We start from the raw sequence: 16,387 nt of genomic DNA on the forward strand, positions 1-16,387 counted from the left end.
AAGAGCTCTGAACAAGGAAGGCTGTGTCCAGTTCCCGCTGGGGACTGGTGGGAGAAAGATTATTAGTTCAGAACTCTTAGGCTGGCCTAAGCAGATCAGAGTTGAAGTGAGAGGGATAATGGGGCGTGGAGCAAAATTCCACATGCCTTTTGGAAGGTTCTGACCTTGTTCTGAGTAGAAGGAAGATGGATTTGCAATATTCTACTTGTTCTCAGCTCTTTCTGTCCTCTTAACCTTATTTCTCTCTATTTCTTATCCCCCGATGCTCATGAGTTGGGACATGAGCAGAGGGTAAGATGGGCCTGGGCCTGTAAATGATAGCAGGAAGAGACACTTGCTTTTAACAGCACATAGACTAAAACTTGAATGATTCTGAGTTTAGCATGGCCCCTGTGCAAGGATGACATGCAAATTCATGAAGCACTCCATGAAAAAAGGAAAGAAAGTAGGAAGAGGGAAATAAATATTTCTCCTCCTGCCTCTCCCTCTAACCTTAACCCTGTCTGAATACAATCTCAATAAAGACATAGTTTTGGGAGGATTTCTGTTTTTTTTTTTGCTACACCACACAGCATGTGGGATCTTAGTTCCCTGTCTTGGGGTTGAACCTACGCCCCTTGCCTTGGAAGCATGGGAAGGACCTTACTGGTCTCATTGGAGAGCCCTGTTTTCCAACTGCAGAGAGTTTACTGAGGCTCTTCCAGACTACCTAGGGTTGCAGTTTGAAGAAAAGAGAACTGTCTGAGTGCAGAGGTGTTTGGAAGCAGGGAGGCTGGAAAAGATTAGGGAGGATTGTCTGTTCACCCATGTTAGCATGAAAGGCCATTAAAGGGGGGTCATCACCCTTGTACATTCACAATTTGTCAGAACTGAGTGGATCTGCTTCTCAGGATCCTAGAAAGAGCTGATATCCAAAGGTATCCCCCACCCCCGCCCTCCCCGAAATGCCAAAATATTAAGTTATAATGAAATACAGAATGACTAATGAAACCAGATATTCCTGTTTGCCAAGTAGGACTGTCTTCCCTTGTGGGCTCATCTACTCGGGAAACCAAATTCCAGCGTGTAGTGGAGAACATCATCCACTTGCTTAAGTGATCAGACCCTTGTACGTATCGATCAGCACATTCCATCCCGGCAGAGGCCAAACTAGAAAGCTGCTCGGGGAGCATAGACTCAGAATCAGGTGGTTTGTTGGAGAACCCTGGTGACGCGTGTCATCAGACCAGGCCAACCTGACACTCAGGGTGGGGCTGCTAGACAGGCCTTCGTACAGCGCCAGAGAACTGCTGCCACGCTGGTCTCTTTGGACTCACCCTTGATGGATATTGCACCCATCATTTCCTTTTTTTTAAACGAATAACAGGGCAGTTATTTCAATAAGCCTTTTAGTTATCATCTTGATCTGTTGCTTTCTTCCAAGTAACTTCCGTTGGATTCAGGGAGGTTACTGAGATCGTCTCTTGGGTTGTTTCTCTTTCTCTCCTTTCTTTTTAAAACATTTTCCCTTTATTGATTTTAGTGGAGTGTAGCTGATTTACAGTGTTGTGTTAGTTTCAGGTATATGTACAGCATAATGATTCTGTTATACATCTACAGACACTCTTTCTTTTTCTGATTCTTCTCCCGTGTGTTATTACAGAATATTGAGTAGCATTCCCTGTGCTGTACACTAGGTTCTTGTCACTTATTCTTGGGTTGTTTCCATAGGAGGTGGATCTTATCCCTTATATTTCAGCTTGTCCTCATCTCAGTCTCAGAGGTAACCTTAGTTTCAGTTTTGGAGTCAGGGAGCTTGACTATTAGCCCCACATGCTGTCAGAGGGGGCAGTGGGGGCATCCATCCAAAATTGCACCAACTCCTAAATTCAGAGAGTACCGAATGATCTGGGCTGTGGTCAGGAGGAAAGCTAGTCCGTTCCTCAGTGACATTAGAGCTGCCATCATTTTCTCTGATAAATAATTGAACAGTGCTTTCCGAGGGGGTCTCATTACAATGAGCAGGAGTGTGGCGGGTGAGAGGTTTGGTTACCGTGACAGGAAGGATGCAGAGGGCAGATAGACAGTTCCTGGCCTACGGCGCCCTGCCCTGTGCCCCTGGAAGCAGGGGCCGGGCGGGAGGAGGGGGACACCAGGGGATGGTCTGACCACAGAGCCGTGGGGCTCGGTGCTTCAGCTCATCAGGGCTGCTCCCTGTCCTTGCCCAGCTGGGAATAGTCCCCAGGAGCCAGTAGTGGCATCCCTTTAATGAAACCCCATATTCGGCCTTCAGGGACTTGTGTACGAGTCAAACTCGGAGGTGGTGCATTTGAGGTCCCAAATGCACTTGCTGGGACTTGGAGGGTGACTGTGGCGTAAGCCCCAGGGAGTAAAAGTCTTTGCTTCCATGGTCCCAGGGTGAGGGGTGGATATTTTATTCATCTTCATTAATCTTTTTCTCTCTTCTTTCTATGTCCTTGCTGTGGAGCAGTTATCACAGTAAGTATTTTCAGGGGCGTTGGGACTGTAGATGATTTATAAGGAAAGGAGAAAGAAAAATGGAGCTGCCCTGGGGCCTCCTGGATATTCCTGTCTTTGTCCTGGGTGACGTTTGGGGCTTTTGAGGCCTCATCCTTTCAGTCCTGATGAGGAACTTGTTAATTGGCACCGTCCCCTCCTGCTTGAAGCTGCATTGGCAGGTGGTTTTGTAGGTGCTGCAGCAGTCAGTAGTCAGGACTGTGGCGTCCTAGCCCCAGGTCTCACGTGTACAGAGTGACGCGTGGCTGTCCCCTGCCCGCCCCGGGCCTGGCCTCCTCAAGGCTGTACAGAAAACTCCAGTGCCGCTGACCCGATCAGGGCATTCCCATTTGGGCATCTGTTGACCCCAGTGAGCACTAGGCAGGATTGTGGCATCAGCCTGGTCTTCTCCTTGCCCAGCCCCTCTGTCAGCGCCCCCTCTGTCCTCCCTGCAGAATCCTCATCCAGGTAAACACAGGAAGTTTCGGGGAGCCTGATTCCCACTGAGGAGTTAGGGGGTTAACATGTTCCTCCTTTAAGTAGTTCCAGTTTTTAAAACCACTAAGGGAAGAGATGATAATTAGTATGAAGGCTTAAAAGGCTGAGAACTTCAGCCTCAGCTGAAGGCTGGCTAGTGGTGGGGGAAGGGGGCAACACGCTCGGATGGCTCGGGAGTCTCCCTGAGCTCTTCCCACGCTGCCAGTCAGCCTGTACACCCTGCACACGAGGAGAATGGCAGAGATACAAGGATTAAGTACGTGAATTTTGAAGTCAGACAAAACTGAGTTTGAGGCCCAGGTCTGTTGTTATCTCTGTGGACCTGGGAAGTCCCCTCTGAACTTCACTTTCCTCAACTGTGAGGTGAGGGTCGTGTTGCCACAGCCCTCACAGGCTGGGGTGAAGACTGAGTGAGGTACCGTGCGCCTGGCGTACTGTGGGCCCCCGGTACAGTGAGCTGTCGGTACCAGGCAGAGGCTGGGGGCTCCTGCCTGCCCAGAGTGGGTGGTGAGGGGCAGTTACTCTGCAGCTTCGAGCCGAGTGACTGCAAGGTGTCCTTTCCCCTCCCGCAGAATGAGTACATGAAAGAAGACTTCCTGATTAAAATTGAAACCTGGCACAAACCTGATCTTGGGACCCTGGAGAACGTAAGTAGCACTTCCCAAGCCCCCCGAGGCCTTCCAGGCCTCAGGACAGGGTACTGAGACTATCCCTGCCCAGGGCTCTTCACTGTGGTCCCCTTTTTCTTGGCCAGGAAGCTCGCAGCCTGTGCCTAGATTTGTCCTACCAGCATGGGATTGCTCTGTCTCTAATCTTAGAAGTATGATCTCCAAGATGCTTTCAAGGACCTTCTGCTAGTGCTGGGATTGGTCTAAAATACAACTCCTGGCACAGAAGAGCTAAAGTTTTATAACATCAAAATGAGCGAATCCCCTGACCACCCAGTGGGCCTGGGTTCAGTCCCTGCTCAGGGAACTAAGATCCCAGAGCCACATGTGCGATGCGCCCCCACACTCCTGAAAAAAGCCCATCAAAATTACAGCCTCTGTAGAGCACAGTTTGCCAGTAACTCCTCAGGTTTAAAATATACGTGTCCCTTACTCCAGCAGTTCCACACCTAGGAATTTATACTATAGTTATGTTTTCGTATGTGTGAAATCACTCAATATACAGGGAGAGTCATTGCTGTATTGTTGGTGTTGGTTTAGTCACTACATCATATCCGACTCTTTGCGACTCCACAGACTGTAGCCTGCCAGGCTCTGCTGGTTATGGGATATCCCAGGCAAGAATCCTGGAGTGGGTTGCCATATCCTCCTCCAGGGACTCTTCCCAACCCAGGGATCAAACTGAAGTCTCCTGCATTGGCAGGGGGATTCTTTACGACTGAGCCATTCTTGGTGTAGCCAAAGGTTAAAAACAACATAAGAGCCCACCAGTGGGATCCTGTTAAAGAAAACATTGTGCAACCATGTAGCCGTTTATTATGCAGCCATTAAAAAGAGCCAGGAGGGAACAGTCTTTAAAAGATATTGTTCAGTGGGGAAAAAAAGGATGTAAAATATGTGCTACCTTCTGTATTAAAAGAAAATCTCTGCAGTGGTGGTACCTGGGAGCTGCCTGAGAGACATGCAAGAGAAGGAGTTACTTTTTATCATATCCTTTTGTACGTTTGAACTTGTATCAGAATTTTGTAACTCATACCACCTCTTTGAGTTAGTTAATTTTTATCTTTTTTTTAAGATCTTTTACTTTTTTTTAATGTGGACCATTTTTTTTTTTTTTTTAATGTGGACCATTTTTAAAGTCTTCCTTGAATTTGTTACAGTATTGCTTCTGTTGTTTTTTATGTTCTGGCTTTTTGGCCATAAGGTATGAGGGATATTAGCTCCCCGGATTGCAAGGCAAAGTCTTAACCACTGGCCCACAGGGAAGTTCCAAGTTAGTTATTAATAATTTTTAAGAGCATCAAAATAAGCAGTATATGGCTAAGCAGGCAGGATCCTCACAAGAGGAATATGCAATCTTTACAAAGGGGGAACACACGGAAATAAAGAAGGTGCTAGGGGAGCCTGGAGAGTGTCTTGGGCTGCTGCAGTCATATTTAGCTTGAAAAATCAGAGCATTAGTTCTCAAATGTATGTCCACTTAAAATTCATTCACCCTCCCACTCCTTTGGATAGTTTTGTATGGACTGGTAGGAATCTCATGACTATGGCTGTGGGAACAGCTGCTGTTAGATGTCCATTCTGGGTAAAGGGTGTGGTAGCTATAAAATTGTACATAATGAGTGGTCACCCTTGTTCCTGCAGGTGCATAAACTGGAGCCTGAGGCATGGAAACATGTGGAAGTCATATATATAGACATTGCAGATCGAAGCCAAGTACTTAGCAAGGTAGGAACTATTCAGCTGTATGGATGGCCTTTGAGATGCAGAAGTCACTTATGTCAGAGAAACCAAGGAATCATACCAACCTGAGTCAAAGGGAAGTTCTCTCTTGAGTATTTTATTTTCTAAATGAGTGTTAAGAATCACCTTATCTTGACTTGGGGATACCACCAGGCAAATAGTGGCCCAGATATACACTCTTATGCTTCTTGGCTTAATATCCCCACTCCTATCCTCAAAAGATTAGTGGATTTAAAACAAAAACAAAAAAACAAAAACTTTTCATTGAAGTATAACATACATAGCAACGTGAATAGATCCTAAGTGTGCATCTATATACCTCAAACGGAACATCCCCAGATAGTTCTCAGACAGAAACACTAGCCGAGAGGATGGCCCTTTGAGTGTTTTGTCGATTCTGGTTGTTTCGTGTGAGTGGAGAGAAGCAGAGGTAGGGAAGGTTTAATAGGTAATCTCCTTCACTTTGGAAGGTGCTTCACCACTGTATGTGAATGCATGTGATTGTATATCTTTGTTATTTTGGTAAGCAGATGCTATAAGGAGTTTAGGTTTTCCCTTGCCCACATTAGTTAATGCAGAGAAACAGCCCAAGAGTAAACTTTTGTTACTGTTAATTAACACACAGCATTGACTGCATTTTAAATCACTGAAGGGAGATTGACAGCAGTACACAAGAGGATAAAGTCAATACATCGAACATTTCCAGTAGTGATTTTATTAAAACAAGGCAGTTTAAAAACAAAACAGAACAAGCCAGAGAGAGGTGGGACTGGAAGATTTCAGAAATGACTGGCTGATTGTTCTCAGCTCCAGCTGCTGTTTTAGAATTACCTGTTCTTTAAAATTACCCTAAAAAAATAAAATAAAATAAAATAAAATCACCCTGCGTTGCTCAAGGGTCAACTGTATTTTGAAAACACCTTCCCTGGTGCTCTGGATGTTCACTCCAGGTTTCAAATCCCCATCTTAAACAGTGGAAATCCAAGCCTGCTCACACAGTCTGGTAAAACTGAAAACAAGCCCTGGCAGACAAAATCACAGAGAGCTCTCCTCAGAGGCAAATGTAAACAGTTCTATATCTTGTTTATAGACTTTCCCATGTTTTCTTTGCGCCAAAAGCATCAAGAATGGTATGAACTGTACTGTGGTGGAAAATCTGATCTCTTTCTCTCTCCCTCTCTCTTCCCTACCCACCCCTCCCCCACCCCCAACTTCTGACAGGATTACAAGGCAGAAGAGGACCCAGCAAAATATAAGTCTATCAAAACAGGCCGAGGACCTTTGGGCCCCAATTGGAAGGTGCAATTCACACTCTTACCACCAGGGGGTGCTGGGGCCAGTGTGGTTGGGCCTCCCTCCTGGAGGTGGGGAACTGGGAGGGGGTGGGGGGCGCAAAGGGAGAGCCAGAGGTCAGCTCTTAAGTTACCTGTCTGCCTGTGGGTGTGTTTCTAATACAGCAAGAACTTGTAAATCAGAAAGACTGCCCATACATGTGTGCATACAAACTGGTTACTGTCAAGTTCAAGTGGTGGGGCCTGCAGAACAAAGTGGAAAACTTTATACATAAGGTAAGTGACCAGGGTGGGAGGCCTTCCAGTGTGTTGGTGGGGGGTGTTTTGTCCAAGAGAAGATCATACAACCCATGTGGCTTGTATCCTAGAGTGGCCAGCATCAGGATATATAGGTCTGATTTCCCAGACCCCCACTTCCCCTTGCACCAGACTCTTAGAGTTTAACGCTGTTCATCCAGGGGTACCACATGCAAATGGGAAGGAGACTGAGGCAAAAGAAGGAAACAGGAGGGGGCTTGTTACGATTAAATGGCAAATAAAACTCAGGATCTTTGCTTGACATCAAAAGGCAAAAAGTACTGTGGACCAAATTCTCTAGTACCCTGAATTACTGAACTAGACAAATCTAAGGCTTTTTTTTTCCTTTTTTTTTTTTAACAGAATATCAGACAAAAGTAATAACATGTGTAAATGGGAGACCCAGGAAAACTGAGTAACTTGCCCCAGTGGCACCTAAGAAGTCTCTGTAGTCTTCTCTCTGATGTGTGAGAGTCTGGTAAAATTCAGCAACATTTCATAGCTGTTGGCCAGTTTCATTTACTTATTTTTGGCCATGCCACGCAGCACGCGTGATCTTAGTTCCCTGACCATGGATCGAACCCAAGCCCTTGGCAGTTGAAGCACAGAGTCCTGACCACTGGGCTGCCAGGGACTCCCCCTGCTGCTGGCCAGTTTTAACCTGGTCTTGAGGCTCCAGAGACAAGGAGGAACTTGGCACAGTCATTTTGGGATCTTGGCTCATGGATTGCCTGTCTTGGGCACAGAGCCTTGGGGCAAGCTAGGCACCACTCTCTCCTCGGGGGCTTGTCTGACTTGAGGCCGTACCCATCAGAAATGTGGAGGCAAGGGTCACTGACCTGAGGGATTGGAGGACCAATCCAGATCAGCCAGTGGGGTACCTACAACTCCTCCCCCAACCTTCCCAGTACACTGTGGGTGCTGGCGTGGAGGGCGTGGGCAAGAGGGCTGCCGCAGCGGCCCCCACCTTCCAGTTCTAACTTGGGTCCCTCCTTTTTATAGCAAGAGAGGCGTCTGTTTACAAACTTCCACCGGCAGCTGTTCTGTTGGCTGGACAAGTGGGTCGACCTGACGATGGACGACATTCGAAGGATGGAAGACGAGACGAAGAGACAGCTGGATGAGGTACGTGGGAGGCCCGAGGAGACTCCGGGGCTGTCCGCTAGGAGACTGTCGTGCCGGGGCAGCTCACTGAGGGCACCGTCCTGTGGTTCTAGGAACATGTCAGCGTCCACTGTGGGTAAGGTCTAATGCCAGGCGATATGGGAACTACAAGGAAGAAAGCAGCCTGTGCTCTTGAACTTGCAGTCTAGTCGAGGTCTTGGCATATCCAGAGAGACAGATATGGCGGGCTGTGCTGAATGCCAAGTGAGTAATACAGTTGCCGCAACGGTCCTCCAGAGCCGGGTGGGGGAACCGTGCTGGGCTGCAGAGGCGGAGGTGGCCCCGGGAGGCGGAGGCAGGCTGGGCTGGTCCACGAATAGCGCGCACGTAACCCACAGAGGACAGCGGCGGAACGCACACCACAACCCCTTTTTAACGGTGTTGGAGCTATTTTAGAGTTTGGAGCCTTTGCCCCCGCCTTTTTTTTTTCTTTCTGGCTTGGCATGGTTCCCAGAAGGAGAGCTATCTGCTGCTCCATGGGAGCCTGAAGACCTAGCACCCCTCTTGCCTCCTTTGAGGAATTTGGGACTGCTTGCCTGCAAGACTCCCTCTGAGGAGACTGTTAGTAAATAGCACTCAGGCGCCCACCAGTGTGAGGCATCATTTGGAGGGCTTCTCCAGGTCTCGGCCCATCTCCTGTGGTTCTCACAACCCCTGTGAGGGGGTGCCGCTGTTTCCCCACACTCAGGTGAGGAGGTAGAGGCGCTGAGAGTTCAAGGCCGGGCCCAGGGTCACACAGCCTGCAGGTGACACAGTCAAGGGAGGAGGAGCCGTAGCACTCAGTCACTCGGCCGCTTCTCCTCCCTCTACATGCCATCGGGGTCTCCTTCCTGCCTCTTGGGGCTGAACATAAGGCAGGAAGCTCTGTTTCATACGAACTGCCATCCATCTCTCCCTCCTTGCCCTGGCAGGGTTGTCATGGAGCCTGGTGTGTGGCAGGCAGAGCTTTGCACAGCCGTGCCTGGCTCTCCAGTGGGCCCTCAGGTGAGATGCAGGCCCAGGTCCAAGGTGCCCCCCACTACACTGGTGCTCCCGCTGCGCTGTGCTGGTCTTGGTGGAAAGTGGGCCCACGTGCTCTTCCTTGGAGGGGGAGCCCCGTGGGGAATGGATTCTACCCTCCAGGATGACACTTCCGGGCTGACTCACTGGTTGCAGCGGTTTGCTGAGTGAGTTCCTGTTGAAGGCAGATGTTTAAGTCATTCATTCAGCTGCAGTTCCAGGGAAGTGGTAGGATTTTGGACACAAGTCCTGCTTCTGCTAAAGATCTTCAGGAAGCGGTAGGTTTTAATGTCCAGAGCTCTGGCGATTCTAACAGTGTAAGAGAGAAGCCTTGAATCTTGTGGTCACCTGAGTCCTGACCAAAAAAAAAAGAAACAAGTTACCAAATGGAGGAACAGGGACAGAGCCTCTGAGGTTTTAGTCTGCAGCGCCAGTTGCCTGTTGCTGCCAAGCAGGCCAGCATACCCCAGGGTCATGGAAACGTTGGCCAACAGCCAACATTTAAAAAGTCTTGGGATCTAAAGAGTATAAGACTCTTGGGGTCGAATTCTGGGCAGGCTGTCCAGGGGATCTGCTGAGCTGCCTCCCTCAGGTCCACAGCTCGCGGGCACTCGTCCTCAGAGTTCTTCTTCAGTCCCTAGGCCTCGTCTTTGTTTCTCCATTCTGTGGATAATTGTGCCAAAAGTTTGGATGATCTGTGTTGTCCAAGATAACTGCAGATGCAGAAATCCTTCCTTGGAACTGGACTTTTTTAAATAGTTGGTGGTGGGAAAGCAAGCAAAACCACTGGGGGCGTGTTCTGGCCCCGTTTGCAGCAGCCTGGAGCCTTTGTGCTGACTGTACTTCTGGCTCGCGTGTGGCTCTCCTTTCTTAGTTTTCCTCTTTCTAAAAATACTTCTATCAAAGTTTTATTTTCAGAGGTTTTTTTTTCCATTTATAAAAAAAGCCACTTCACTGAGGTCTGACATACAGAGAGCTGCACCTATTTAATGTGTACATCTTGCGGAGTTTGCAGATAAACAGACGTTCGTGCAACAGTTGCTGCAGTCAGTACTGTCACCCCACAAGTATTTTCATAGGTTTGAACTCAGGTAGTATCCCACACTTAGGAGGAAGACACTAGCTTCTTCTGCCCTATCCCCAAGGTTGCGGCCCCAGAAGTGGCCCCTTGCAATCCTTTTTTTTTTTTTGAATTTTTTGTGTTGGAGTATACATACATTAGCTCAGTCATGTCCAACTCTGCAACTGCATGGACTGTATCCCGCCAGCCTCTCCTGTCTATGGAATTTTCCAGGCAAAAATACTGGAGCGGGTTGCCATTTCCTTCTCTAGTATTGGGGTGCAGCCAGTTAATGCATACTGTGATAACTCAGGTGAACAGTGCAGGGACTCGGCCATACACATACATACATATCTGAACCCTGTCCCGCCTCTGGTTTTCATTTCTTCCGTGGATAATTCTGGTTTTCTTAGGAAGTTAGTAAACGCGCCCCTCGTTGTTAGCTTAGTTTTGTGTCTGTATCATTAAGTTGTGTCTTTGAGTCTCACGCGGGTGCGTGGTTGGGCTGGTTGCCACAATATCAGTAGTTGAGGCTGGTTCATTCTCATTCATTTTGCTCCCACTCGATAGACACTTTAATCTGAAGATCTCTTCAGTTCTGGAAAATGTTTCTGTGTCCCCTGTTTCATGATTTTCTCCCTTCTGTCCCCTTTGTTCTCTTTCTGGAATTTTCTGTTGTTGTTGTTAGAAGTTGGACATCATGAATCGACCTTCTAATTTTCTTGTCTCCTTTTTTGTGTGCTTTCTAGGAGAGGTTTTCTGATGTTAACTTTTGTCTCCTCTATTGAATTTAAGACATTCTTAAGCACTTCTTGTTCTGTTCTTGGCATCAGTTTCCTTTTCTGAAGCATGGGGTTTGGTTCTTGCGTTTGGTTTTGAGGTCTCTCTTCCCCCTGAACATTGTTTCCCCTGAGCTCCTCTTCCCGTTGGACTTTGTGTTTCCTCTTAGGGGCTTCCCTCCAATGACTGGGGGTCCTGGGCTGTCCATTCACAGTGAAGAGTGAAGCTCCAAAAAGTGGATGAAGCTCTCTGAATCAATTGTTGTTATTGTTCAGTTGCTCGGTTGTGTCCAACTCTTTGCGACCCCAAGGACTGCCGCACGCCAGGCCTCCCTGTCCCTCACCATCTCTCAGAGTTCACCCAAGTTCTGAATCAGTGGCTCGGCTTACTGAAGGGTAGGTAGTCAGATGGTTTCACTGGGACTTCCCACTTCAGGCTCCTGAGTCTGTTTTTCTTGGGCTGCTCATTTTGCTTCAAGAGGACACCCCAGCCTTTTTTTCATGGGGCTGGTCAAGGCCAGCATCTTGGGAGCTGATCTAGGGAAAGGTCCTGGGGGCAGACTGAGAACCAGGGGAGTAAACACAGGACACGCCAGAGCCAAACTCTTCTTTATTTCCACTTGCAAAGAAGTCACCCGTTTCTCACCCCAGCCGCACTCCCTCCACATAGAGGCACCTGGTGCTGCCGGTTGCCAAGCTTCTGGAGAACCTGCGGCAGTAGTGGGTCCGCTCCCTCCCGGCTGCCCTCCTCACCCGCAGCTCCTGCTGCTCTGCAGATTAGTCACTGCTCCTCCGTCCTCTTTTCGTCTTCCAGAATGCTATTTCCATCTCTTACCTGCTGTTGTCTCCTCCTCTGTTCTTGTTGTCTTTGTAGTTTTCCATCTTTCCATCTTTTTTTCTTTCTTTTTTTTTAATTCCTTTACTGTCATCATGCTAAGCTTTGGAGGAGAAATAGCAGTAAATACTTGCACTGGATCCAGCCTGCCATGATTAACTGCAAGTTTGTGATAGAAATTATGACTGTTATTCTTTAAACCAAGGCATAGCAGTCTGGTGTGAGTGGGTTGTTTTGTGAGTTACAAGAGGTCACTATAAGGCCACAGTCACCCCTGCCATAACTCTTGTCCTCTGGGAGGTGAACCCGCCATTCTTGGATGAGGCTCAAGGATTTGAGAAACAAGGGATCAAGAGATTAGGCCTTTGCCCTAAAAACAAAAATGTCAGGAAATGTGTGCCTGTGGGGGAGCAGTGGCTCTCCCTCTCTCCCCTCCCTCCTCTCCTGTCCTGTTCTTAAGAAACGCATAATCTCAAAAGTGGAAGAAAGTACCTTAAAGGTCATTTAGTCTAATTATGTGGCCAGTGCTCGAGTCTTCTCTGCCCTTTCCCCTTAGCTTGTGCTTGAGCACCTCCTGTAATGGGGAACTCCCTGTCTTATGAACATGGCAGTCATAAACATATCTATCTATCCATATTTTTTAATTGAAGTATATAGTTGATTTGCAATAAGTTGCTTTTCTGTGGCTTACGGGATCTTAGTTCCCTGTCCAGGGATTGAACCCAGGGCCACGGCATGAGAGTACCAAGTCCTGACCACTGGACTGCCAGGGAATTCCCACACAGTAACGTACTTTATTATTAATAGAAGCTGACGTTTATGAGGTCTTCCCATGTGCCTGTCACGTGTGGGGAGCTGACATCTGACACGCACTGTCACGACATCCTCTCGGCTACCTGTGCCATGGGTATTCTTTGCAGAGAAGTTAAGGATACCTTCCAGTTCAGAGAGCAGGTACCTCCTGGACCTTGGTCATTAACTCGAGATAATGAGATAGGGAGAAGAGGACTCATTTTAAAAATTGTAAAAAAAAAACCAACAAAACAGCTTGTTTCCCTGTTTACAGGACTCTCTAGAACATTTGCTGAAAAACAGCAACGAACACATGATTGAAGACCCTGCAGCATTTTCGTCCTCCTCTTCCCCCGTGGGTCTTCTCTCTAGCTCTTTGGCTCCTCTGATCCCTCCAGCCCATCCCTTCTGGACTTTGTACTTTGGGATGGAGCTCAGAGGCTTCGTGGCACTCTTTGCTCTGTGGGCTCACTTGGCGGGCTTGTCTCTGAGCGTCTCTGTAGACAATCTCCTTTTCCATTTGCTTGAGTCTGAATGTGCCCGTCTCTTTCTCATCACTTTAGTATGGATGAAGAGGGCCCTTGCTCCATCCTCTGGCTTTTTGACTGATGATTCACCATTACTTCTAGATTTTAAGTCTTAAACACTGGACCTATTACCTATCAATTACCTAAACATCCCTGTGCAGTGAAGTGCCTGGCACGATACTACATCCCAGAGTTCCCTGTTTGGGATTGTGATAGACAAGGGTCTTCAGATTAAAACACTTAGTGCCTGGTTCTTGTGCTGGGCTGTGGAAGATTGTATCTGAGATTCCCGTAGTGCCTGCAGAGGGCAGAGCGAGTTCTTCTGAGGCCGAGGGATCCCTGTCTTCTGAGGCTGATGCTGTCCTTGGAGTCTTAATTCCCTTCGCCCTGCCCAGCAGCGATTGACCCCAGAGCAGACCACCTGGAATATTGACCAGCATCTTGAAATAGGGGAGCAGCTTTATTTTCTTTATAAATATTTAAATTTTTTGATATTAAGGTAATGTATAAGCATTAAACAGTTTTTAGGAAAGTAAAAAAATAGAAAAAAATCACTTGTACTCTATTTAAAAACAACCACTGTAAACGTTTTAAGAATTCTTACACACTTGGTTCTGATGGTGCTGCACGAGCCTGGGTGGTCCTCTCACTCTTCTCTAAACACTGTAACAGCATTCAAACCAGGAGAAAAGTCCCTCCACATACACATTTCTCACGTAGCTGCATCTTGCTCTGTACTCTCTGGCCCGTGTTGGATTTTCCTTCATGTTGTTTGCAGGTTTTCATTGTTTATAAATAATGCCATGATGAGAAATTTCTATGCACTCCATTGTTTGGGTAATTAGGATTATTTACTTAGAATAAATTCCTACAAGTAGAATTAGAGGATTTAACATTCTTGTTACTTATTGCCAGATTTCTCCCCCAAAAGGCTGAACCTGTTTATAGAGTAGGCTTCTAAAGAATTTCAGTTCCGCATTTGCCTTGTATTTATGTGCTTTCAGGACAGGTTTGTGGTTACTATTCAGTGTCATAAATGATTTTTTTTTTACTGGCTTAATTTTTTACTTAATTTTTGTTGGAGTATAATTGCTTCACAGTGTTGTGTTAGTTTCTGCTGTACAGCAGAGTGAATCGGCTGTATGTACATATATCCCCTCTTTTTTAGATTTCCTTCTAGCTTAATTTTTTTTACTGAATTTTTTTTTTGAGATGATTGTGAGATTCACATGCAGGGGTAAGAAATAATACAGAGAGGAGATCTGCTTCTCCCAGTGACTATGTCTTGCAAAATGATAGTATGATATCACACCCAGGAAATTGATACTTTTACAAGTTCCTTTAAGTCAAAGGTGTATTTCATACTTATAGGAAAAGCAGTTTTCAAAAGATGCAGAAAAATATTTTTTAAAAAAGAAGAAGACGACCAAATAAATAAATAAAAATAAGTAGAGGAATGAAAGTCCCTTTCTTCCAGCCCCTGGCCTCATTGCCTAGAGCAAAGCCCTGCTAAAAAGAAATCATTCAGGACCGGAGCTTCTGTTTTTGTGTTCCTTGACTGTAGGTGCATAGATAGCTGGTGATGGCTTGATCCGAGGAACACTATAAACGTTAGATAAAATCTCTCATTTTAGGCCCCTGAAAACAGGAAATAAGCATTCTTAGAACATTTCATTGTAAGAATGAAATAATGCATTTTTATTTCGGTGCACCCTCTGTGGGGGGACCTTGTCTTTGAGAGTAAAGGAAGCTACTGTGTTTCCTGATAGGAAGTTGCATCTTATTTCAAGCAATAGGAGAACAGGACCTGGCTTTGCGTTAGTAAATGCAAGCCAGGCAGTGAGCTCTCAGGGTCTATAGGTATCTGCTTGAGACCCAAAAGCTTTGCTCCCATAATACTAAATCTTAGCCTCTTTGATTATTGAAAATGTACATGAATGGTCATTAGTGAGCAGCCATGTAATGAGTGCATTTCTGTCTTCTTTCACATTTATTTATTTGGCTGGCTGCGCTGGGTCTTAAGTTGTGGGCACTCCAGATCTTTAGTTGTGGCATGTGGGATCTAGCTCCCTGACCAAGGATCGAACCCAGGTCCCCTGCATGGAGTCCTAGTCACTGCACCACCAGGGAAGTTCCCATTTTTGGTTTGGGGGGTGGGGTAGGGGGTTTTGTAATTGTTTTGAAGGACTTTCTTTTTTTGTTGTTGTTTTCTGAAAGAGTTTCAAACTTAATGAAAATGACAAGAATACGAAGGAAAGGGTAAGACAGCGTCCACCAGCGCACCCTCCTAGTCTCAGTCTGGCGCAGCCTCTGTTTTCTGGGAGTTCCATGACCTTGACATTCGTGGAGGTGATAGGCTAGTCATTTTGTAGACGGTGTTTCAGTTGGGGTTAGTCCAGTGCTTCTGCGTGATTAGATCCAGCGTCTGTATTTCAGACCAAAAGGTCACAGGCTCGGTGTTCTTTTCCTTGTATTCTGCCTGTCCTTCTTGTCCAGTCCGGGTGAAGTTACCTTTATTTACCTGGGTGTGGTCATCACTCTTGGGGTGCTGCTGAGCCCAGACCTCCTCGTAGGATGGCGTGGAGGGATTTTAACATCTGTAGCTATTTCTATCTCTCTCTGATCTATTACGTTCACACAAATACTTCCAATTCCGACCTCACACCACAAGGGTAACTTTCCGTCTTTTAAAAAATTTGACTCAAGAAAAATCTTGAGTTTGTTAAGCTCGTATAAAGTACTTTATTAATTACTATGGATAACCGAAGTTATAGGAGCAATATAAATTTAAAGCTACCATTCAGGAAAGTGAGTTTTGAGCAAAATCTACAGGGAAGAGGCATTCCAAGAGGGAGCTAAGAACTGTCACTGCTGTGGCTTTGGGTTCAGTCCCTGGTCAAGGAACTAAGATCCCACAAGCGGCTCAGCACAGCCAAGGAAAGAAAAGGATTTTGAGAAAACTCTAACCTGAAAGACCAAGCTGCGAGCTTAGATATAATCACAGTCATCATTATCAGTAGGGAGTGACTATGGGAAACTCTGGGGAGGACCGGGAGGATGTTTTTCTCATGTTCAGGTTCCACGTGGGCTCAGTGATTTATACTAGTTAGGGGGGTGGTAAACAATGGTCATGGGTTTGAAATGTGGCAGGAAGTATATTCAAAGGTGTTTCCCAGTAGAAAGCTACTACTGATGAGATAGAGTCTCTGAATAATGTGGCTGAAGTCTAGTGAATAA

The 16,387-nt window shown here is 46.6% G+C and overlaps 1 protein-coding gene and 1 pseudogene across 1 annotated transcript in view; both read left to right on the plus strand.

Moving 5' to 3' along the window:
- PITPNA (phosphatidylinositol transfer protein alpha) overlaps positions 1-16,387 on the plus strand; it is a 35,827-nt gene that overhangs the window by 14,342 nt on the left and 5,098 nt on the right. Inside the window, exons 5-10 of the mRNA XM_005888236.3 lie at positions 2,471-2,478; positions 3,567-3,641; positions 5,307-5,390; positions 6,627-6,704; positions 6,863-6,973; positions 7,997-8,119. Of these exons, the coding sequence (XP_005888298.1) occupies positions 2,471-2,478; positions 3,567-3,641; positions 5,307-5,390; positions 6,627-6,704; positions 6,863-6,973; positions 7,997-8,119 (479 nt within the window). The remainder of the gene's footprint in view (positions 1-2,470; positions 2,479-3,566; positions 3,642-5,306; positions 5,391-6,626; positions 6,705-6,862; positions 6,974-7,996; positions 8,120-16,387) is intronic.
- On the plus strand, positions 335-435 carry LOC138983979 (U6 spliceosomal RNA; annotated as a pseudogene).

The sequence above is a fragment of the Bos mutus genome, chromosome 19 (genome assembly GCF_027580195.1).
Source record: "Bos mutus isolate GX-2022 chromosome 19, NWIPB_WYAK_1.1, whole genome shotgun sequence".
In the NCBI taxonomy this organism is placed as follows: domain Eukaryota; kingdom Metazoa; phylum Chordata; class Mammalia; order Artiodactyla; family Bovidae; genus Bos; species Bos mutus.